General features: G+C 53.6%; 1 protein-coding gene across 1 annotated transcript in view; it reads right to left on the bottom strand.

Moving 5' to 3' along the window:
* The window catches only part of Shb (SH2 domain containing adaptor protein B), a 183,484-nt gene that overhangs the window by 26,240 nt on the left and 134,382 nt on the right, over nt 1–22,862 (bottom strand). The window contains exons 6-7 of the mRNA XM_015492129.1: nt 20,272–20,487; nt 5,264–5,435 (exon numbers count right to left, since the gene is read on the bottom strand). Of these exons, the coding sequence (XP_015347615.1) occupies nt 5,264–5,435; nt 20,272–20,487 (388 nt within the window). The remainder of the gene's footprint in view (nt 1–5,263; nt 5,436–20,271; nt 20,488–22,862) is intronic.

Below are 22,862 nucleotides of genomic sequence, written 5' to 3'. Positions count from 1 at the left end.
ACTGAGGGCCTGCCTCGTGCCAGATGCTGGGGAAAGAAAAGTGAACCAAACCCAGAGTCCCCTCCTTTGAGAGGCTCAGGCCACAGGTCAGGGAGTCAGATAGCAGACGCTCTGGAGTCACACAGGACGCCCTGTGATGACAGGTACTATGGAGATGAGGTGAGGCCGGGTCACTTGGCTGGGGGCTGCTATTTTAGGCAAGGTGGCCGGGGAAGGCTAATAGAGAGAATGGCATTTCAGTGCAGACCTCTGGGGGAGAGAGAGAGAGGAGGCCTCGAAGGACAGAGGCTGGAGAGGAGCCTTCCTGGCAGAGGGAAGGGCAGCCCATACAAGGGTGTGAAGCAGGAGTCTGCACCGTGGGTCCCGGAAACGGTTAGGGGCCAGTGTGGTTGGAAGCAGCAGGGGATCTGCCTGCAGGTTAGGGTCCAGCCGCTGACCCTGGCTGAGCCTCCACTCTCCACCAAGTTAGCGTCACACCAGCCCCTTGAGGTTGTGAGAAGGAATCGGGATGACCCACAGGAGGGACTTGCGCAGAGACTGGAGGGGGTGAGTTTCAACCCAAGGAGACTGCGAGCATCACAAAGAGCCTGGGCTAGCCGGCTGCACAGAAGTCACCCCCCTGCACACCCCTGCGCCCACAGTCCACAGGGCACATCTTCAGCTTCTGTGGGGGTGCTGCCTTCTGGTGATTGTTGTCATCGCCGACTTTCTGCCTAGAAGACGCCTTCCACTGCTGGCCGCTGGGCACCTCCTGCCATGAACAGGCAGCAGGTGGCAACAGCGGCCACAACAAAACCATGATCTCAAAAAATAAATAGCCAGGGCTGGGGCTGGGGCTCAGAGGCAGAGCGCTCGCCTTGCATGCGGGAGGCACTGGGTTCGATCCTCAGCACCACGTAAATAAATAAAGTAGAGGTACTGTGTCCATCCACGGCTAAAAGACATTAGAGAAAAATATAAATAGCAGCTTTAAAAAACAAGGACCAGGCACCAGATGTGAGATCCCTGTCCAAGCTGTGTGAGGGGACGCACACCTGGAACCCCAGTGGCTCCAGAGGCAGGAGGATCGTGAGGTCAAAGCCAGCCTCAGCAACTTAGTGAGGCACTAAGCAACTCAGAGAGACCCTGCCTCTAAATACAATATCAACTAGGGCTGGGGATGGGGCTCAGTGGGTGAGGACCCGGAGTTCAGTCCCCGTCCAGTGGGAGCGTGACCGAGCTGCTGCTCACCAGAGCTGGCATGGAACTAGACATTGCAGGGGAGACCCGGCCAGGGCAGGGGTCAGGGAGCACACAGACTGCCAGCTGATTCCTCTCTCCAGCTACGCGGAGGAGCCGAGGCTGGGGCTGCAGGGGCGGCCACAGTGAGAACCTCTCCAGAGGCGGTGGAGGGGATAAGGTGCTGGAATGGGGAGAAACAGGCCTGGCTCCGGAAACAGAGCCAACGGATTTGGTGAGACGGTCCTCCGGGGACTGTGCCTGTGTCACACACCCCCAGTGAGCTGACAAAAACGTTTTATTAGGAAAACAACTTCCAGCCATTTGAAGCTGAGCCATTCTCAGGGAAAGGCCTAAAGTGGCCTCCAGGGAAGGGCTGCCCGGAGCCTGTCCCTCCCAGAGCTCAGGAGCTGGCCCGGCTGGCCCCCGGAGGGAGACTGGCCTGGATCATCACTGAGGGTAACCCCGCGGTAAACAGGATAAGCCACCAGTTCCTTTCAGGGTGGAGGATCAAAGGAGCACAGGGCAAAGGGCACTGGATCAGGAGTCAGCTGGGGCACGGCCTGTCGGCGGGAGGCTGTAGACCAGGCTGGGCTGGGTGGTCCTGTGGGAGCTGGGGCCAACTGCTGGGCTTGAGCAGGCCTGCCTGGACCGAAGAGAGAGTCCAGGCAGGAGGCCACCTTAGGGCCGTGCTGGACCCTGTGGAGTAGGCACATCAGGTCGGGACGTTAAAGGAGGTTCCATCATTGCCCTTCATCCCGTCCAATTTGCAATGAACAGTCAGGAAAGACCCCAGGAGATGGCATTTGGCTTGTGAACCTGTATCACAAAAAGGAATCAATTCTGTGAAGAGCCAAAGGAAACATCATCTCTGTAAGGGAAACAGTAAGTGCAAAGGTCCTGAGGTAAGAATGTGCTTGGGGTGTCCAGAGAGCAGAAAGGTGCAAGGATGTTCCAAGCACTGTTGAGTGCAGAGAGAGGTACAGAATGAGAGAGGAATGGGAAGCAGCTGAGGTTTTGAGGGCAGAGGGAAGAAGTCTGTTGAGCATATCGAAAAGGAGAAGGTGTTTGTTAGGAAGTAGTGTTACTTGCTCTGGAGGACCTTACAAATAAAAGATCAACCAGGCTGCCTTGAGGAGGGCCACAGGGGGAGCAGGAATCAAGTCAGGAGGCGAGTGCAGTGCTTCATATGAGAGGTGACTGAAGGTGGGAGGAACAGACGGATTCTGGCAGCATTTTGGAGCAAGAATTTGACGAAATTGGTAACGGGGCAGATGCTGTGCGGCAAGGAATCTGGATGACTCCAGGTTTGTGGCTTGAGTGGCAACTAGGCGGATGTGGTGCTGCTGGCGGAGACATGGACGCTGGGAGGGCAGTGGGTTTCGTGGTCAGGAGCCCCGTTCTGGACACAGTACATCTGAAAGGCCATGCAGGCGGCTGGAGGTAGGGGCGGGGAGTTCTGGGTGAGTGGAGGCTGGGAGAGACTCCCCTTGGAGAATGCAGCAGGAACTGAGCCCAGGAGAGTCCAGCCTTCAGGTCAGAGGCGAGGAGCCACGGAGCAGGTAGAAGCAGTGGCCAGGGAGACGGGAGAAACGCCAGGAGCATGAGATGCAGGAGGGAGCTGGTGGCTGTGGGGACTGCAGGGGCGGGGGCAGCGCAGGGAGCCTGTCTGGGGCCTCGGGCAGGAAAGGGGAGCTTGGTGGGAGACCCAGAAGGGGAGGTGACAGACTGGGGAGAAGTACCAAAATTCTTTGGGGACTCTGTTTATTCAGTCAACTGTCCTTTCCTGAGCACCCATTACACGCCAGGCACTGCCCTGAGCCACGGGGGAGGAACAGTGACCTGGACAAACTCCTGCCTTCATAGAGCCACTCTCCACAGAGCACCTGCGAGAGGATGTGGGTCAAGGAGATTTTACTTACTCTGACAGAGTTCCCGAATGGAACAGGTTTACGTGCTGGCGTGATGAGGTGGGGGCGGGGCAGGGTGCAGGAGGGGACTGGCCCCGGAGGAGCCCCCAGCTCTGAAGCCTCGTCAGTCTGCAGGATGGGGCGGGTGCAGCGTGACCTCCTCCCGCTCAGCTCTACTGGGAGTGGGCTTATCTAAGCACCTCTCGGAGGATGACTCAGGGCTTGGGAGGCCAGCCATGGCTCTGGACTTGGTGGGAGGCCTTGTTGGGTGGGAATGGGAAAGGAGGAGAGCTTGGGACTAAGGCTCTGTCTGGGAATGAGAGACAGGATGGGCTGGGCCCCGCGGACCTGGCCACTGCCCACTGGATGCACGGAGAATAGCTCCCAGGTATCCCTGGATCCTACACTCTGTTGATTAAGAAGCGAACAGGTTGATCAGAAATAAGCCAACCCTGGTGCGCAGTCTGCGTGGCCGCGGGCCTCCCGTGAACTGCTCTGGGCAGGAACGGCCATCACGAATGAAGCTGCAGCCTCCTGGGACAACAGCGCAGGCTGAAAAAGGCAGCACATGACATCATTCGGAAAACCCTGCATCCTGCTCTCCAAGCGAGAGCTTCCTGAGAGGGGACGCGCCCCTGGCTGCGCAAGACCAGAAGTCCCTGGGCCAAGGCTGACAGGGGACTCAAAACCCACATGAAAGTCCCGCGAGGGACCCTGCTGGCGTCAGCTAATCTCTTGGCCTTGGAGCCAAGCTGTGCTCGCCCCTCCATACAGTGGGATTATGGGCCCCTTCATCTGCTTGTTAAGGGGATGACACACCGAGGAGCCAACACAGGGCCCCACACCTATTTTATCAAGTTTCTGAAAAGACTTCTTGAGTATAGGGATGTGGCGTGGGACAGAATGAAAGAGCAGTCTGGGGGCATTTCACAGAGCCGATGGCAGGCCAGGGAGATGGGGCCTTATCCTGGAGGTAAGGGGGGCCAATGGCAGTTTCAGAGCAGCACACGGTCCTCCTGCACATGGTGAGGACCCTGCAGAGTAAGGTGATGACAATCGTGGTCAAGAGGAGTCAATATCTACCCAAAGAACTTAAAATCAGCATACTACACTGATGTGGCCACATCGATGCTTACAGCAGCTCAATTCACGATGGCCAAGCTATGGAACCAACCTAGGTGCCTTCAACAGATGAATGGATAAAGAAAATGTGGTATGTATACATAATGGAATATTACTCGGCCATAAGGAAGAATGAAATTATGACATTTGCTGGTAAATGGGTGGAACTGGAGACTATCATGCTAAGTGAAATAAGCCAGTCCCAAAAAAAAGGGCCAATGTTCTCTCAGATAGGCAGATGCTAATACAGTGGGGGTGCGTGGGTGGGTAGGTGGAGAATAGGAGTTCACTGTGTTAGACAAAGGGGAATGAAGAGAAGAGAGGGGATGGGAATAGGAAAGACAGTAGAATGAACTGGACATAACTTTCCTGTGTTCATATATGAATACACAACCAGGGTAACTCCACACCGTGTACATCCACAAAAATGCGAAGTGATACTCCATGCACGTATGTCAAAATACAGTCTATTGTTATGTACAATAAAAAGAATACATAAAAATTAAAAAAAAAGAGGGGGGGCACTAAATGGCCTGGGCCAGCCCAGTGCTGGGTGTGGGGAGTGGGGGCAGGAGACCTGGGGGCCGCAGGGAGGAATATGGCCACTGACTGGAGACGGGAAATCTCTGGAGAAAACCCCAGAGAGTAGAGGATTTACCAGGTATCAAGCAGATGGAGACCAAGAAATCGCTTGGTCTCACTGATGGAGAGGACAGGGGTGGCTCGCGCTGAGCTTTACGCACCTGCCTGCTGCGTGGTGAAATCAGAATCTAGGGTAAGTAAGGGGTGCATGGTGCAGGTGACTGTGCAGTGCCTCCTACTAGACACAGTGGGGGAGGGTGGCAATGGGGGTGGGGGGACAGGTGGGGCTAGGAGTCACAGGAGCTGGGAGAAGGGGCTCCATGAAAGGCCTCGGTCTCAATTGTCACGTGGAAGCTGTGACAGAGAAATGCGGAGGGAAGAGACTAGAGGAGGCCACCAGGGTGAGGTGGACTCCATCCCTGCAGACTTACATTTGCTTCTCCAGGGGGACGGCAGGGTCCACCCTTTCTCCCAGGATCCCACAGAACTCGGGGCTCCCATGCTTGATGGGCTTGAAGCCCCCTCCGGGAGCACGGAGCTGGCGCCGCCGGTCCCGCGAGGGCGACGGGGATGACTGCCGTTTCTCACCGCCGTTGAACTGGGCTGAGAGAGGGAGAGAGAAACGGTTACCGAGCTCAGCCCACGGTTCTGGTTGGCACTTCATAATCTGCAGGAGGAAGCGTTTTGAACCATGAAAAAAATAGCCCCCCTAAATTTTGGCTTCGGCTATGGTCTGAGTGTGCCCTCCCTTCCCCAAATTCACGTGTTGGAACCTTAATTCCTCCAATACAGCAGCCTGAGAGGTGGGACCCAGGGGGAGGTGCTCGAGTCAGCGGGGCAGAGCGTCCCAAAGGGAATAGCGGCCCCCCAGGAAGGGGTGCGACAACTGGAGCAGGTTGCTATGAAGCGGGGGTCTCCCCTCGTGTTCTCTTCTGCAGGTGCCCTTTAGGGCTTCTGCTTTCTGCCATCAGTTGACGTGACTTGAGGCCCTCTCCAGCATCATACCCTTGGACTCCCCAGTCTCCAGAGCCACAAACTCTTTCCTTGATTAATGACACAAAGTATTTTGTTATAACAAAAAAAAATGAGCTTCCCAAGACAGGAAACGCAGGTGCCATCAAAGCTGGATTAAGAGTTTGAGGGGCTGGTTGCGTCTTCAGAGTCCACCGAGCTCAGCCTTATCCCTACAGAAATCTTTGACCTCCACCAGGGGTGGGTGTGGCACTCCTTGGCCTCCCTCCTCTGAGTGGCTCTCAGGAGAAGAGCTGTTTCTCACCGTGTGTGAAAAATCTCCCTCTTCCCTCCCCTCTTCCCAGCCCTCCTAGGGCCACAGCGGTCACATCTGCCCCCTTTCCCCAGTACAGACCTCTCTGAGGCCCTTGGGGGTCAGACTGCATCTCCTGAGTTTACTCCCCCTCATTCAGACCCCCCCTGCATGGCCAGAGCAGAGCCACAGGGGACAGGCCCCATGGGCCTCCCAATGCCCTGGGCCTGGGGAGTGTGGTGCACCCCCACAGGCGTTTGGAGGGCAGGACCCTGCAAATACCCCACAGAGTATAGACAATAATGAACTGGAACTTGAGTTGCCAGAAGGGCTCCCAGAGACCAGCGGTCCACCTAGCAAGTTCTCTCTCTGGGCCTCAGTTTCCTTCTCTGAAAAAACAGGGTGAATGAAGAGCACACACTCCATGGGAGGGGGGCAGATTGGGTGAGGCATGGAGAGGACTAAGCAGAGTGCCTGGCAGGCAGCCTGTGCGCGATCAATGTTAAAATCAACACTTTTATCATCATCACATCTGCTCCGTGCAGACGCAATGCTGGGGGCTTCATGTTCGTTACCAAACCAACCTCTCCTAAGCTGTGTGCCTGGCTAAGTTACTTACCCTCTCTGAGAGACCATTTTGAACTTCAATGAGCCATGGTGAAGACAGATGAAATACAGCAAGGGCTTAGTACAAGGTACCCAGTGACCCGGAATGGGCCTGCAGGATGGGGCTCCTGATGCTGAGTCCAGCTGCAGGCCACCATGACCTGGGCTAAGCCTCACAAAGGCAGAAACTCCCCTCTGACCAGCAATGGAGGTGGCAAGCCACGTCTGACTCCGACACAGGGCAATCAACCCTCCTGCTCACAGGAAGCAGTAGGGAGACCCCAGCCACAACTGCCACAGCGTGTTGCCTACTGGGACCGAGGAATGTGAAAGAACTTGTTCCACGCCAACCACGGAGCAGTCAGGGGCCCTGAGGCATTTCTGTCCCTCTAAGACACTCTTTCTAATTAACCAGTACAGAAAACCGGGAAGGGAGGGTCCTACCAAGGGAAGGCTCCAGACACGCTGGACCCAGCCATTCTTGTGACCCAGAAGGTCCACCCAGCAGCGGGTCTGGCAGGCTGTGCATCCGTCCACCCAAGTCACTCTGAAACACCCATTCCCAGGTGCCAGGCACAGTTCAAGGCTGGGGAACAAAACAGAACACCCCCCCCCGCCCCCACCTGACAGCTCGGGGTCCTGGTGAAGAAGGACCATGTCAACAGCTGGTGGCAATGCTACAGAGACGAAGACAAGATAGCATCATGGGGAAGGCCTCTTGAAAGAGATGTCTAAGTGAATACCTGAAGAAAGGAAGGGACATTTGTGAGAAGGACAATCCCCGCACAGGGAAGCGCAAATTCCAGGCCCCAGAGGTGGCTGGGCTTGGAGAAGCAAAATGGTCCAGGGGGACTGGTGGGTCGGTAGTCTGGGGAGGGACTCTGGCTGTGCTCCGAGAGCTGTTCTGGTGTTCTGAAGGTTCTAATCTGACTCTTGGTAACAGGATGGTTGTGCTGAGAAAGAGACGGAGGGCAGGGGAGGTGGGGGCTGTCCATACTTTTCTACTCAGTTTCTAAAAAAAAGTTTACTAATTTAAAAAGGCTTACTAATAAAAGGGGTAGGGAGGGGGGTAGAGGGGAACACAGGACTCATTCTGTACTCACAGTAAAGCATGGGTGGCGCACGCCTTGAATCCCAGCAGCTTGGGAGGCTGAGGTAGGAGGATTGCAAGTTCAAAGCCAGCCTTAGCAACTTAGTGAGGCCCTGACTTTAAGTAAAACATTTTTCAAAAGTGCTGGGGATGTGGCTCAGTGGTTAAGTGCCCCAGGGTTCAATCCCTAGTATCCAAAAAAAAAAAAAAAGTGAGGTGTGGGAAAGAGAGGGGCAGGTGGCCACAGACTTTGGCCTGAGGACTGGGAGGACCAGCCTGGCTATGCCCAGGGTAAGGTCACCGAAGGGGCCTCTTCTGCAGGTGGTGGTGGGCTAAAGCCAGGGACGAGGCCTGTGGCACTCAAGTCACCTTGGGTGCCTGTCCCTCCCTTGCCTCCCAGAAGCCTGATCTCCCGGGGGGGCTGTAGGGAAGCCCCCATAGCAACTGGTCAGATGGGGTGCATGTTCTTGGGTGGAGGGAGGAAAAGGTGAAACAGGTTCTGACCTGAGCACCTGTCTTGGGGAGCCCTTAGTGGGTGACTCTGGATGGGGGTGAGCATGAGATCAGACAGTCAGGTGAGGGCCAGGTCCAGAGAAGGTCCTCCTTTGTTTTTGGCGGGGGGGGGGGGGGGATACCGGGGATTGAACCCAGGGGCCCTTAATCAGTGGGCCACATCCCCAGCCTTTTTTTTTTTTTTTTTTTAATTTAGAGACAGGGTCTCACTGAGTTGCTTAGGGCCTTGCTGAGTTGCTGAGGCTGGGTTTGAACTCATAATCCTACTCAGCCTCTGGAGCCACTGAGATTACAGGTGTGCACCACCACACCTGGCCCAGAGAAGGTCCTTTCTAAAGAGCTCGAACCTCTTCTAGGAAGCACTCTCTGATCATCCCACCCAAGATTCACCTTGATCCCTGCCCACGGCACCCTAATCTCAGTTCCCAGTGAGCCCCTGCAGGCAGGGGCTGTCTTGCCTGTGCCCTGCCCCCATGCCTACCACAGTACCTGCAGGGTAGCCAGAGAGCAATAAATGCTACGTGAAGACACCTAATGAGCTGCTGTTTTGCTTTACTGGGAAAAAAAGATCGGGTTTCTTACCAGATAAATTGGATAAAACCTAAGAACGTTCTAGTCAACACTGTAATTCCCCATTGACTTAATTTATGCATCCGTTGGCAAGCTTAATAATACAGCCATATATTTTAGAGAGAACAGGTGGTGATGAATGACAGGCTTAATTAGGCAAATCATTTCACCTAAAATACAAATATACAAACTCCAAGTGCAGTGATTCGGCAGGAAAAGAAAAAAAAAAATTTAAGAACAAAAGCTCCAAACACAACTGCTTTCGTCCCTTCTAATTAAGTTTCTCTTTAATCTGCAATTTAAAATGGCAATTCTTTTAATTTAGTGATTTTTCTGCAAAAGATAAAGACCCAATCCCTCAAAAGAATACCTGCATTTAGAGGAAAAAAATACGCTACTCCTGAGTTGTTAGCAATGACAGAACCTAATGAATTCTGCCTATAGGCAACTAAAAATGGAAGCTAGAATCTACAGGAGGGAGTCAGACTCGGAGTGGGTAGGGAGTGGGTAGGGAGTGGGTAGGGAGTGGGTAGGATGAAGTGCCAGGAGCCACTCTGACTTTTGTTCTCATGATGGGGACCCCCGATAGATCCCTGTTAATGGATAGGTGGCCTGATCAATGTCTTCCAGGGCCCAGCCAGGTGTCTTACCCCAAATGTCTTCCAAAAAGTCCCGGCAAGGTGACAGAGCTAGTCCTTTAAGACCCAGCTCAGGTGCCCCCTACCTTCTGGGAGGCTTTCCTGGTCCTTCCACTGGAGGGCTAGAAGCTGGTGGTCCCCTTCTGACTCATATTATAATGACCTTGCATCAATCAGTCCTGAGGTTTAGCCGCCACCAGAGACAGAAGACGGAGGCACTGGCATTAACTTTCCTACCAACCCTGCCATGGGGGTAATGGGTGACGGACCTATAGGGTCTCAAAGTCCAGTGGCAGGGTGAGGTTGAGACCAGGACTGTAGGTCTGCAGGGTGGAGCTCGTCCACCTTCGGTCTTCCTGACAGTGAGGCTTCCCTCCCCTGGTCTCCAGGGCTGAAATGCCAGCCTCCTGCTCTGTCAACACGATGTCTAGAGGCCTCCAAGTTCTGGCACAAGTGCCACTCCTCCATAAAGCTTCCCTTGGAACGGCTTCTGTGGCTCCAGGGGCACCCACACCACTCTTGCCAGTCTGCCTGGGTGTTTTGTGGGGTGGAGCCTGGTCCTGATTTTCTCTTTGCCCTGTCTAGTTCTTTGCCCCTAAACTGCAGAGCCCAGCAAGCAGGGGGTGCTTAGGAAATGCTTGCTAAGATGGAATAAATGTGTTCCTTTGGGTCCATCTCTTTCTCGTCCACTGTTCAGAAGAGGCCAGAGACAGCAACTTTCCAAAAGCCAATGAATTTCCAAGGCACAGGGCTTAGCAATCTCCTGGGCTTACAGACCTTCACTGGCTTCCCCGGGCCCTGGGGTAAAAGCCAGAATCCCCACTACGGAGGTCAAGGTGCTTGATGACCTTCCACAGGCATCTTTCCCTACGAAATCCCTCCGGGCTCCATGCCATCCTGAGGCTCTGGTCACCCTGGATGGCTGGACCCCAGATCCATCATCTGCCTTTTGGCCTTTGCTTTGACAGTGTCTGACCTTTGGAATCCTTCCTTGGGGAGAATTCCCTTTTGCTCCTCTGAGCCCTGAAGTCCCCACACACCCCTGTCCCAGCCACGGCTCTTAGAACTGGATGGACACTTGGCAGAGATGAGATTTTTGTGCCTCGGTCTCTCCTGGACATTCAGCTGATGGCGATAAATGGTCCTAGGCCTGAAACAAGGCCAGGGATACAGGACAACAGTGCCACCAAGGGAAGGATGTGGACTTAGGAATCAGGAAGTCCTGGGTCTGAATCCTTTGCCCTTCCTTACTGCATGACTTTGGGCACATTTCTAAACCTCTCTGAGCTTTGGCTGCCTCGTCTGCAAAAAAGGGCTGACAACATCCAACCATGAAGAACTGTGGGGCTGGTTAGCATCTGATGATGTACCAAAGTTCAGGCAGGCCCCTGGGAAGTGGCAGACCCTGACCCATGGTCACATGTCTGCTCACAACGGTTCCTTTCAGGTACCCTTTAGGAGAAAGTGCCTTGTATCAGAAACTGCCTTCCCTTTCCTCGACATGGCTGGGATTCCTGACCAAGTTGAAGCTCCAAGAGGATGGACCGTTGTGTTCACCGCTGAGTCTCCAATGCCCAGAACAGGGCCTGATGTATAGCAGGTGCTCACAGCTGTGCAATAAATCTCCACCTAGCTCCGCAGGACCCCGACACCTCCATTCATCAGTCAAGAAAGGAAACTCAGGAGCTAGACACCCTTCTCAAATTATTACTATTTTTTTTTTAAAGAGAGAGAGAGAGAGAGAGAGAGACAGAGAGACAGAGAGAATTTTTAAATATCTATTTATTTTTATAGTTTTCGGCGGACACAGCATCTTTGTATGTGGTGCTGAGGATCGAACCTGGGCCGCATGCATGCCAGGCGAGTGCACTGCCGCTTGAGCCACATCCCCAGCTCCCTCCTCAAATTATTTTAAAACCATTTTGAAAAATGGTTTAATCCTCATCTGGCATTTCTTGTGCACGGACAGGTAGGTACCATGGACGAGTTGAAGAGCACATTTTCCTCTAATCTTCATGGTGAACCTATGAGGTTGTTTTTTTTTAAACAGCTCAGGCCTGATGCATCATTAAGGAGCCCAGGCTAATGGGGCAGCCTGCCATGCAGGCACTGAGCCCTGCCTCCAGCCCCAGCCAGGAGCCCTCTGCTCCCTGGGTTGCCTCCCCTCACCAAGGTTGGCCAGGTAAGGCCAGCACTGCTCTCCAGGTTTAGATGTTCCCCTGCTTCCTTCTGGCTGGCCTGCAGCCAGTGACCCTCCCAGTTTTCCGGCACAGGACAGAGCCTCCTTTAAGTAGAGGCATCGAGGCTTAGGAGGATTAAGTACCAGACTGTGTGCACAAAGGAGCTTCAAGGAGCACACCAGTGTCAAAGAGGCTCCTCCAGCATCTCCAGGATGAGCCGGAAGTGAGTATGGGCCATGTTTATAAACCATATGGGGCTGGCAGGAGGGGCCTGGAGACTGTTCCGGCCTGCTGTTTGTTCAAGGATGTCTTGTGACTCTGAACAAACAAGGGTAAAGAAACCAAGTCAAGGAGCCCAAAGCAGCCCTTCCACCCGTCCCTGGAGCAGACTCCTGCACACAGCCAGGTGGGACTCAGGAGGGGCACGTGGAGGGGAGACTGCACAGGCCTGGAGGTGGGGGGGGGCTACACGACCCCCAGAGTGTATAAAAATATCACAAATGTTCGCAAGAATACACAAACACTTGTAGACCTAAAATTCCGTGTCCATGGCGATAGTCTTCTGCTATTTCAACTTTTCAAAAACATGCACTACATCGTCTGACCCCCGCCATCCCACTGAGACATGTATTAGAATTCCCCCAGGAGAAACTGAGGCCCGCACAGGTTCCCTCTGCCCTCCAGCTCAAAGTGGGCCTGGCTCACCCCGTAGCCTGAAACAATGGGCAGCTCAGCAAAGGCTTTGGGTGTCTAGGGTGGCCAAGGAGAGACCCCAGGGTACTGTGCTGCCACCCAGGTGGGAGGGCAGAGGCAGAGGTGCTCCTGGGCTCCAGGATGCCATCCACACAGGACCACCCATGCCGGGATGGGGGAGGCAGACCAGGCAGAATGAGCATGACTTTGTCCTCTGATTTGTGACCTACCCCAAAGGAAAACAGGGACACTGGTGCTGGGTGCCTGGCTCCAGGAGACTGAAGGATAAAGTTGGATGAAAATGATAAAATAACCCAAACCCAAGGGCCTTTACAGCTGCCAAAGCCAGCCATCGTCGTCACCACAACGCACTTCACAGATGAGAAACAGAGGGCTGAAAAAGGAACTGACAACAGCCAGACCTGACCTTGGACTTGAACCCCGTCTCCTGAATCCCCAGGCCTTAGCAAGGTCCGCACAAGCCTGCTTACAGAGCTATACATTCTCAAAACCCTCCACAGTTAAGTGGCAACAGAGACACCAACAGTCAGCACCTATGGTGCCCTGGGTCTCAGAACCTCATGCCAACTCCAGTCACAGGCAACCTGCCTCAGGTGGCCCTGCTAGCAGGTGGCAGCAGAAAGCTTGAAATCCAGACTCCTGGCCCCAGCATCTGAGTTCCTTCCTAAGTTCTGGGCTGGGCCCACCTATCAAGACACACCTGGAACCTGCTCACGTCTGTTGCAGTGCATCTGTGACACTTTCACCCGCAGACACCCACAGAAATGTGCCGGGAATCCTAGAGCCTGAGAAAGTGACTTTTTCTCCATCTACAAGCCTGAGGAGCTGGCCAGAGCAGCCTGGGCCTCTGTGAAAACAAGTCTGCCTGCCAAGGCACCTGGAGCTCCAGTCAGGGGTGCGTAATGGAGGGAGGGAAGGCCAGGACAGACAGGAGGGGACATGCAGTGCGGGCCACACACGGCTCCCACCGAGTTGGCTGCTACCCACTGGACACATGGTCAGTCCTCCCATGGGCAGGGACATGGTTTCAGTTTTATACTGGGAGTTCGGACGAGAAGCAGCAACTGAGGCAGCCAACCACCACGCAGAAGTGCCCACCCCTGCAGGTCTCCCAGCCCCATCTGGAGAGGAGACAGGTACAGGGCATGAAAGAATAACAGGAAAAGACCGTAGGAAGTGGGGGTGCAGCTCAGTGGTAGAGCACTTGCCGAGCACGCACCAGGCCCTGGGTTTGATCCCAGCACTGCAGAGGAAGAAAAGAAAAGGAAAAAAGTATCTGTGAGAGCAGAGACATGGTCACCTGTGGATCCCAGCACTGGAGAACTTGGGGATGGTTTTCCTGGGATCTGAGTTATTCAATCATTTAGCAAATATCTCAGCGCTCAGCATGTGCCAGGCTCAGAGCTGGATGGGGACCCAGGTGTGAACAGGGCAGGCGCCGGGGCCTTTGATCCCACGGAGCTTCAGAGGCTCCATTCACATGAAGATCTCTGCCCCACCAAAGAGAGGGGCATCGATAGTCTACCAATCTTTGGATTCTTTCCACACAGGAGAAAAAGGCACTTGAAGGAACATTTCTATTAATATAATTAGCAAATGAACCAAAGCTATTAAATACTTGATGTTTGCTTTTTTTTTTTTTTTTTTTAAAGTTAAGTTACTAAGTGAATTTATTCATCCGTCAAATAGAAAAGCCAACTGGAAAAACCTGTCCCTCAGTAACACATTAGCCAAAGGAAGTGAGTGATCCCCGCTCTCTCATTGAAACCCCCCTTTCTGGGCCGACCTGCTGTTCACACGTGTTAAACATTAATTACGACTGTTACGCATTACACAGCAAAAAGCTCTGGGTACAAACACAATTGTCAATTTCCTCACAGGCCCAAGGCATTCTGGGAAGTTGTGCGGGGGACAGGAAATGTCCTGGGAACTGAGGGACCAGGTCTGATTCCCCAGTGAGTCCTCTGCAGAGGCCGGGCCTGTTTATTCTGAGCACCAGAGGGTGAGTCACCGGGCCTGGTGGGAACAGCCAGTCTGGAGCAGAGCCCGCCGCACCCAACATCAGCCTTACCAACTTCAGAGCATTCACGCTTCTGGGGGACAGTGATAAGCCAGGTCAAATTCGAGCAAGCGGGTGCTTCTGCCTCAGCAACAACCCACACTCATCTCTATGCAGCTGTGGAGAGGGCAAGCACTCTGGTCAGACTGACCCAAGTTCGCTGCTGTGTGCTGTGGGTAAGCTGCTCACCCTCTCTGAGCCTTGGCATTGCCCTCAGTGAATAAACACTCACCTGGTGGGACTTCCTAGGGTTAACCTATGCCAGCTTCGTATTTGGTGTTCAGTAAGTGTTGGCTTCCTATTCTCCCTTCTCTTACCCCTTACCTTAACGGGGTTATTTTAAATCAGCCAACTGAGCTGGCTCAGAGATGACTCACAACTGTGGGCAACAGACATACTGGGATCTTACTTTCCCTTTCTCTGCCCTTTCAGCCTCACTTGAAGAGGCTGGGGAGGAGGGAGGCTGCTGTGTACCACAGCAGCAGCAGCACCCCGTGAGCTCACAGTGACAGGTGCCAGGCTACGTGGGGGAGGAGCTTTGCCGATGAGGCCTCTGTGGCTGCTGAGTGCCTCTTTATATAGTGCTGTTTTTCTATCAAGTTAAATTTTATTTAACATAGCAAGCCTTCCCCTGAACACCAGTAACAATTCTTAGGTGCCATTCTTCAGGGATCACAATGTCTTTTCCTCCAGATCTTTCCCCTTGGATCACCGTAGAGACCCAGTGTGACAAGAGCTGTGACTATCCCCATTTTACAGACTGGGAAGCTAAGGCTCGGGGCGACGGCATGACCTGAGACCCTGAAGCGGGTGAGTGGCGGAGCTGGTGTGTGAACCTGGGATCGTCTGCCTCCTCCCCCCTTGGCACTGACGTGCGGGACACGCTGTCCTAAACTTTCTAGAGCAGAGAAGCCTGCCAAGGAGCTCACAGGGACGACAGATAAGCACCCATCACAACTATGCGGAGCAAAATACTTCTGTTTGAGTCATATGTCTGCCTTCCACCTCTGCCGGGAGGCACATCTGTCGCTGGCTGAACCCAGCACAGTCTGAAAAAGTCACTTCAAGGGAGACGAATCTTCAGATAGTGATTCACAAATGAAAATAACTTTGTTTCTCAAAAAGGCCTCTGGTTGCTCCTCACATGCTCCCCTGCTGTCTAGCTCCATGATCAAGAGCTCTGATTATTTACTCCTCAGACTCGACTCGACTGCACATTACAACAGATGTGGCTGTCAGGTCGACTCACTGGGTTAAAAGAAAACTGATGGACCCCCCATGGATGGCCTGACTGGCTCTGGTTTCTGGCACCTCCCTTCCTCTCGGCCTCAGTTTCCCCAGAGGGAAGGGGAGTGGGACTCTATGGTATAGGTCCCTCCCTGTGCTAAGAAGTGGCAGTGGGAGGCCACCTTGTGGGATGGTGCCGGGCACTTCTATGCGGTAGGAGCCCCCAGAACCTGGTCTCCTGATGGTCCTCCAATGGAGCTGTTTCAATATAGGGGGTCCTACCAGAGATGTGGGAGGAGCTGGTGCAAGGGAGATGATAGTCTGGGACCTTCCCTGTGGTTGTGGGAGGGTATGGGCACCAATTATTGTATGCTACATCTATGATGACTTCATGGAGATGTCACCAGGGCTCTGGAGTTGGACCTGGCAGGCTGAGTCCCTGGCTCTGCCCCTCACCAACTGTGGGCCCCTGGGGCGAGTCATGGCTTCTCCGTGGACCTTAGCTTTGGATCTTAGTTCCTCTCTCTGTACAAGGAGAAGACCAAGCTGCAGGAGGGTGGTCACGAGGGTTAAAGGAGACGATGCACACAGAAGGTGCTCAGTGGTGCTGGCGATTATGCTCCTGATGGAACACCACTCTGCAAGCCAAGACCCCTTCAGTGGGGATGCCAGGTTCACTCTGCAACGAGGGAGTCGAGGCCCCCAGGACAGGTTCAATCCCTGTCCTCGAACTGGCGCATCAGAAGTGAAGATGCCAACCTGTGCCTGACCCAGGTCTGCCTCTGCACCCCCAATGCTTGGCCCCAGCTGTGGGTCCCTCCCAGTGTGGCCGCCTTCTGTGCAGGCTCCCTGTTCACCTTGCAAGGTGTGCCACAAAGCACAGGGCCAGTCAGACCACCCCCAACAGGGTGACATCACCACAGGCTCCTCATCCCCTTCCCTGTGCTGGGAAGGGGCTTTGTGTGGGCTCAGAACTGCATCTGGAGGAGGGGGACGGGGCAGGAGGCCATTTCTAGACCTTCCCATCAGTCTCATAATTCGTTCCTGTAAGACTCTGGCTGGAGTTGGGGTGCTCACAGCAGGCCACGAGCGGAGGCCAGGTGGCTGGGGAAGGCAGCTGTCTCGGCGGGTGGAAGGGGCTGACCCGCTGGATGGAAGCCACATTACTTCTCTGCGGAGGGTGGGGCTGAGCTCTTGGGGAACCTGACCGTCTGTTCTGGGGGCTGGGACCCCACGTGGCAGGTTGATCAGGGGCTGGCCAAGGACACCATCAGCGTTCTGAGGGAGAGAGCAGGTGAGGAGCACCAGGGCTCTCTAGGGAGATTGTGGTGGGTGTCACCTACCATCTCCCAAATCCTTAGTGAAATGTGGGCCACAGAACTCTGAGAGAAGGGAAGAATTTCATACCCAAGAAGAGGGGACCACCCAAGCTCCAGGAGCGCTGTGCTCACCCCTGGGGGGCGATGACCCCCCATGGCCGCAGTCCCTAGCTGGCTTCCACAAGTGCTAGTGTGGAGACCTGGCCAGCAGGGCTGCCTCTGTGAGGAACGTCAAGCATCCCTTCGAGCAGGGCAGCGTTCTGAGAAGCTGAAAGAACCTCTGCCTTCCAGACAGGACAGAGATTCTGATGGCCCTGCCTCCCTCTCACAGCACGCTGGGCCTGATGGACTGGGGTGCACGTAGCCCTGCAGCTGCTCGCAGGCCAATGGCCCACAACAGCTTCTGCTGCGTATCCCCCAGTGACAGGAGGCTCAGTGTACCCATGCAGGTCATTTGCAGGGGTCCTAAACTCCCGTCTCCCCCTTGGTGGGCCCAAAGGGTCCCACATGCTCTGCATCCTCAGGGAATTTGAAAACAATACTGGGTCCAGGTTTCCTTATTCAGGTAGACAGGCAGAATCGGAACATGGGATGTGAAAAGAGAAGGAAACGATTTTGCCCAGCAATCTTCACCCTACACAGCTGCTCCTTAGCAATGGACCCTGCACCCCAGGCTGCCAGGACCCATCACAGAGAGAGCTCCTGACAGCAGAGAGAAACTGGGATAAGGACAGGACCCAGCCAAGTGCTGCCTTCCTCCCTCGCCACACCAGTGGCTGAAGCGTGAGTGTGTTCCTGCCGGGACACTCACACTCACACACACATGCACACCTGCCGCACTGACTCAGGTGGGGACTCTGCCCTTCATTCCTGAGCAGCCACACTCCGGGTCAACAAATGGGGCCGTGATGACGTTTCAGCAATCCAACCAAACTGCTTCAGTGCACCACAGGTACCTGGAAAGGGGCCTGTCCACCTCTCACCCACTCAGACTTGGGGATAGGGAAACAGTGACAAAAGGCCAGTGTTCATAGCATCCTCCAGCCCTGGAGGGACCCAGCCTCCTCCTTCTACACCTCAGGAGTCAGAGCTGAGCTAAGGTTGCTTGGGACAAGCACAACTGGCAACTGCTCCGGAGAGGAACACAAGGTGAAAGACTCGCTGAGACACACGGGGTGTGATGCTGCACCTGTCTTCTATTAGCAGCCTGACAGACACCTGAAGCAGTGACTCAGTGACGTAGAACCAAGGCCAGAATGGATGCTTGTGGACTTAGAGACGGATTCTGGGAGTTCTATCTGAAGCCTCTCGTCCTTTGTGAACGATCAAATGTACAGAAGTTCCAAAGCCACCTCGGGACATGAGTGGGCAGGTTCTGGCCCCCTGAGACCTGGTGTCTTATATGGAAAGTACTTCTCCCTGAATGAATATACACATCACCTGGAATACTGCAAAACAGACTGTGACTCCATAGGTCCGGGTGGTACCCAAGACGCCATATTTCTACTCTGCTCCCAGGTGATGCCAACGTTCCGGGGATTACGCTCTTGACCAGCAACATGCCAGATTCGACTGGAGTCTCAACGGTAGCAGTCAAGTGACCTGCAGATGGCCCATCCGGGACAAGCCCAGACCCCACGCCTGCTATCTCATGCTAGGGGTCCACGGTGTCTAGGAGAGTAGCTACCTGAGCCCTTTCAGCCCCTAATCAAATTGGTATTTGCAAAGAGCAAACTCCTGGATGATACAAACTCCTCCCACCCCTGAGAAGCACAGCCCCTTCTCAGCCACAGAACTTAGGGACAGTTCTTAGATTCTAGTGAGTCAAGAAGAGACGGGGCACAGGAGAGATGTGGGGTAATGAAGAATCATAAGCCACGGGACTACTTTTGACTTTGGCTCTCAGCTAGGTGCTGGGGATACAGAAAGAACATGAGACAGGCTGTCCTCTTGCAGCCACAGCTGGCAGGTGAGACCAACACCCACAGAAATAACCCTGTGACAATGTGGGAAACGCTCCATCAGTGACAGGGCTGGAAGACTCCATGGGCCCCAGAGAGGCTGCAAGGACAACATGGGACACATGGCAGGTACCAGGAGAGCTCGCAAAGACAGTGCTATGGGACTGGACCTCAGAGGAGGCACGGGGTCTTCCAGACAGGATAAGACTAGGAAGGGTATTTCAGGTGTAAAAGTGGGTTGTGCACGGGCATGCTATGTCCTGGGAAAGGAGAGTAGCTCGTGCTGCAACAGGCAGAACATCCAACTGAGGGGCCGGAGCAGGCACTGTGCTCATTACCAGGGGACAGAAAAGGAAGTAGGGTCTAGCTGTGTACAGATAAGGAGATTTAAGGCAAAGTCAATTTAAAACAAAACTCCCCCTTCATGACCTTCAGTGTGGTAAGAATTAAATGAGTTACTCGGTGTCTCTCTTTTTACATGCATAATTCTTAGATGCAAACAAATGTCTTGGCATCTGGCTTTCACTTCTTAATATTAGACAAAGGCATTTTCCTAGGTGGTTAACATCACTTATTAGTGGTCACACAATATTCCATCACATAGGTGCATAAAAATCCACTTAGCCAATCCCTGGTGCTTGACATGGCAGTTGTTCCCAATTTTTCACGATTATAAACAATATCTTTTCTGAATTCAACTTTGGCATAGATTCTCAGGAATCAGAATCAAAGGGTGTGAGTCAATCAAAAGTTTATGACTTGTGACATGTGGCCAGATACTCAGACTCTGGGAAACCAGCCTTGGAGGAGGCACCTGAGTGGCTCAAAGGGTTTTTGGCCAGAGTAGAGGGGACTGGCTCAGCTCTGAGGCTGGGATGTGGTTGCCCATGTTCTGAGCAGGCTCATGCTGGGATGGAGATGCAGCAGCCCTGTAAGCCATGCAGCTCTGTGTCAGCCAGGAGTGACTGAATGGGAGAACTGGGCTCCATCAGCCCTGGGAGAAGCTATTCTGCAAATACTGAGCTCTACCACCAGTCCCAAGACAGGATCAGACCGCAGGAGCATCAGGACTGTCTCTTAAGATGGAGAGACTGGAATCTAGATCCTGGGCACCAGACCCTGACCTTCTCCATGGGACCTACATCATCTTTGAAGGACACTTGGTACTAGGAAAAAAGACAGCCCAACTGGATTGTCAGACAAAGTGCCCACATTTTTCTGTGGTAGGCTGGGACCCTGCGCATCCCTTCACCTTTGGGGCTCAGCAGCTACCTCCTGAGCAGACCCCAGGTGCTTACCTGCCAGGGCTGGGATGGTGACCCGGTTCCATTCCCACGGCTGGTCGTACTCGTCGGCAGGCCTGTCATCATCCTGGGGCAGCTTGCTCTCGCGCAGTCGGGGGCTGACCGTACTCTCTGAGTCCGAGTCCACACTTTGGCCTTCGGGTTCATAAGGGGTGTCATATAACTGGATGCCTTTGTGCTGAGACCGGACACTTTCCTGCCTCTGGAATTCTGCAGACAAAAAGGAAGGAAGCAGAGGTGTAATGGGTGCACAGCGGGGAATTTGGGATCCCTGCCAGGGACTACCCCTGGGTCCAGAGTGGCTGGCCAGGGAGGTGAGGACAGCACAGGAACAGCTCCTTTCTGTTTCCTGCAGCCTAGGCGCAGGGCAGGCAGCATCTCTGCTCTCCCTGGGGGTGGGTGGGGGAGTTGCTCACAAAGATCACAGGTTCTTGGGTGGACCTCAGGACAGCCCTGGACACCAGGTGCAGGTGTATTCTGACACTGCCCAGCCCTCTTGCTCGACAGCCATGTGGGGACACTCCCCACTGGAGCAGTTCACCCCCCTCACTAGACCTTCAAGTCACACTGAACAATGAGAAGATTTGGGTTAAATGATCCTCAAGTTCCCGCATAGCTCACAGATTCAGGTAAAAGAACCAACAAGCAAACTATTTCCCTGAGATGACCCAGGGCCACCATCTTCTGCCTACGACACCCTTCCTTACAGTTCTGGTCTCCCCCCCAGAGCCTGCACACCTCCACCCAGGCTGAACACGCCTGGGAATTTCAGAGATGCTTGGTTTCACTTCCGAATGAGGAACAGGAGCTTGTGATCTTCAGGAGAAGGTGTGAAAGCCTGGTCCAGGGTGGGCTGAGGGCTGACTGTCCATCTAGTTGAGAGCCCAGATGGGGGCCATGCATATCAGCTGGGTATTTATTTATACCAGGAGAGGCAGGAGCAGCTGGAAGGACGGATGCTAGGATATGCACTCCAGGGGCCCCCGGGTCAAACAGGGAACCTGAGTTTCTTGATCTTGAATACCCACTGTGTGCAGGGTCCATGCTGGGGACCTGGGGAGGGTTCACTGCCAAGGCTGTGCCTGAGAAACCCAAATTTCCAGGGGACAACATGTGCCTAAATCACGGTGATACTCGGGGGCAAAGGGATCGCAGTGTGGGACCTGAGAGGGGGATGGCAGGACAAAGGAGAGATGGCAGATGACAGCTCTGACAGGTGGAAACAGGAGAGGGAGGGCCTTCCCTGTGGCAGGAACAGGTGGCCAAGGCAATGGGATGGAGAGCATGCTCACTGCCTACCTTGGCTTCTTATCCAATGAGATGGATATGGCAAGTGACCATTTTAGTCGTTAAGTATGCAGCTCAGCATCATTAAGTAGGTCCACACTGTTGGACAGCCATTCCATCATCTGTCTCTAGAACTTTCTCATCTTCCCAAGCTGAAACTCTGTGCCCGGTAAACCATGACTGCCCCACCTCCGCTCTCCCCATTCCCTGTCAACCCCCAGGTCTCCATGGCTCTGACTACTCCAGGAACAGCCATCAAGTGAAATCATTCGGCATTTGTCCTGTGACAGGCTGAGCAATGTTTCATCAGACGGCTCTTCACTGTCTGCTCTGATGTCCCAGGTACAAGGTGGGGAGACGGGGTGAGGGTCCTAGAATGAGCTCTTTAAAGGACTCTGAAGCAATCTCCAAACCAGAGCTCCATGGCCTAAAGATACAACAGAAGAACCAGGGGTAACAGGCCTCTAAGAGAAGCCCATGAAATAGGGATGATGGCAGCCAGCTGCTTTCGGGCTGGGCTTTCTGGTCCAAGGCCACCTCAAAGGGACAATAAAAAAACCTTCTCCCACCCCACACGTATGCCCTGATGAAACAGGAGCCAATGATGTCGTGTGGTGTTTGCGTTCATGAACTTTACCCTGGTATTTCTCAAACAGTCACATACCAACTTTTGCTGCTCGAGGACCATGTGGGTTATTATTTACCACTTTTATTTATGTATGTTGTTAAGTAAATAAATTCACTTCAGAAGACTTTTTATCACATAAGCCATTATCCTTTGCCAAAAATAGATGCTAAGCATACAAAGAATGAATGAGAACAGAACCAGCTACTGGGTAGGCGCTGTCTGCTGTGAGAGCCTGGGGCTTGCTTTCTCTCTGCTGAAAAGGGGGATTTGCAAGTGTCAGAGGGCTGGTAGGAAGATGCTCTGTGGAAAACAATCATTTCTTCTCTCTAAAAAAGGAGAAAACAAACAGGAAAAATCTGCTGTTTCTCAGGCCACTTAAAATCATGTCTCCTCTGAGAAGATGTTCCATACTTTGCAAAGCATGTTTTTGTGTGTGTGTGCTGGGAACTGAACCCAGGGTTAGTTAAACACTGAACTAACCACGCATCTCCATCCCTTTTTATCTTTTACTTTGAGACAAGGTCTCACTAAATTGTCCAGGGCCTCACTAGGTTGCTGAGGCTAGCCATGAATCTGCAATCCTCCTGCCTCAGCCTCCCGAGTTGCTTAGATTACAGGGGTACACCACTGTGCCTGGCTAAAACATGTTTTTTTTTGGGGGGGGGGGGGC

This window comes from Marmota marmota, unplaced genomic scaffold, assembly GCF_001458135.2.
Source record: "Marmota marmota marmota unplaced genomic scaffold, marMar, whole genome shotgun sequence".
Classification (NCBI taxonomy): domain Eukaryota; kingdom Metazoa; phylum Chordata; class Mammalia; order Rodentia; family Sciuridae; genus Marmota; species Marmota marmota.
The sequence above is the reverse complement of the archived record's forward strand: the minus strand, read 5'-3'. Positions and strand labels throughout refer to the sequence as shown.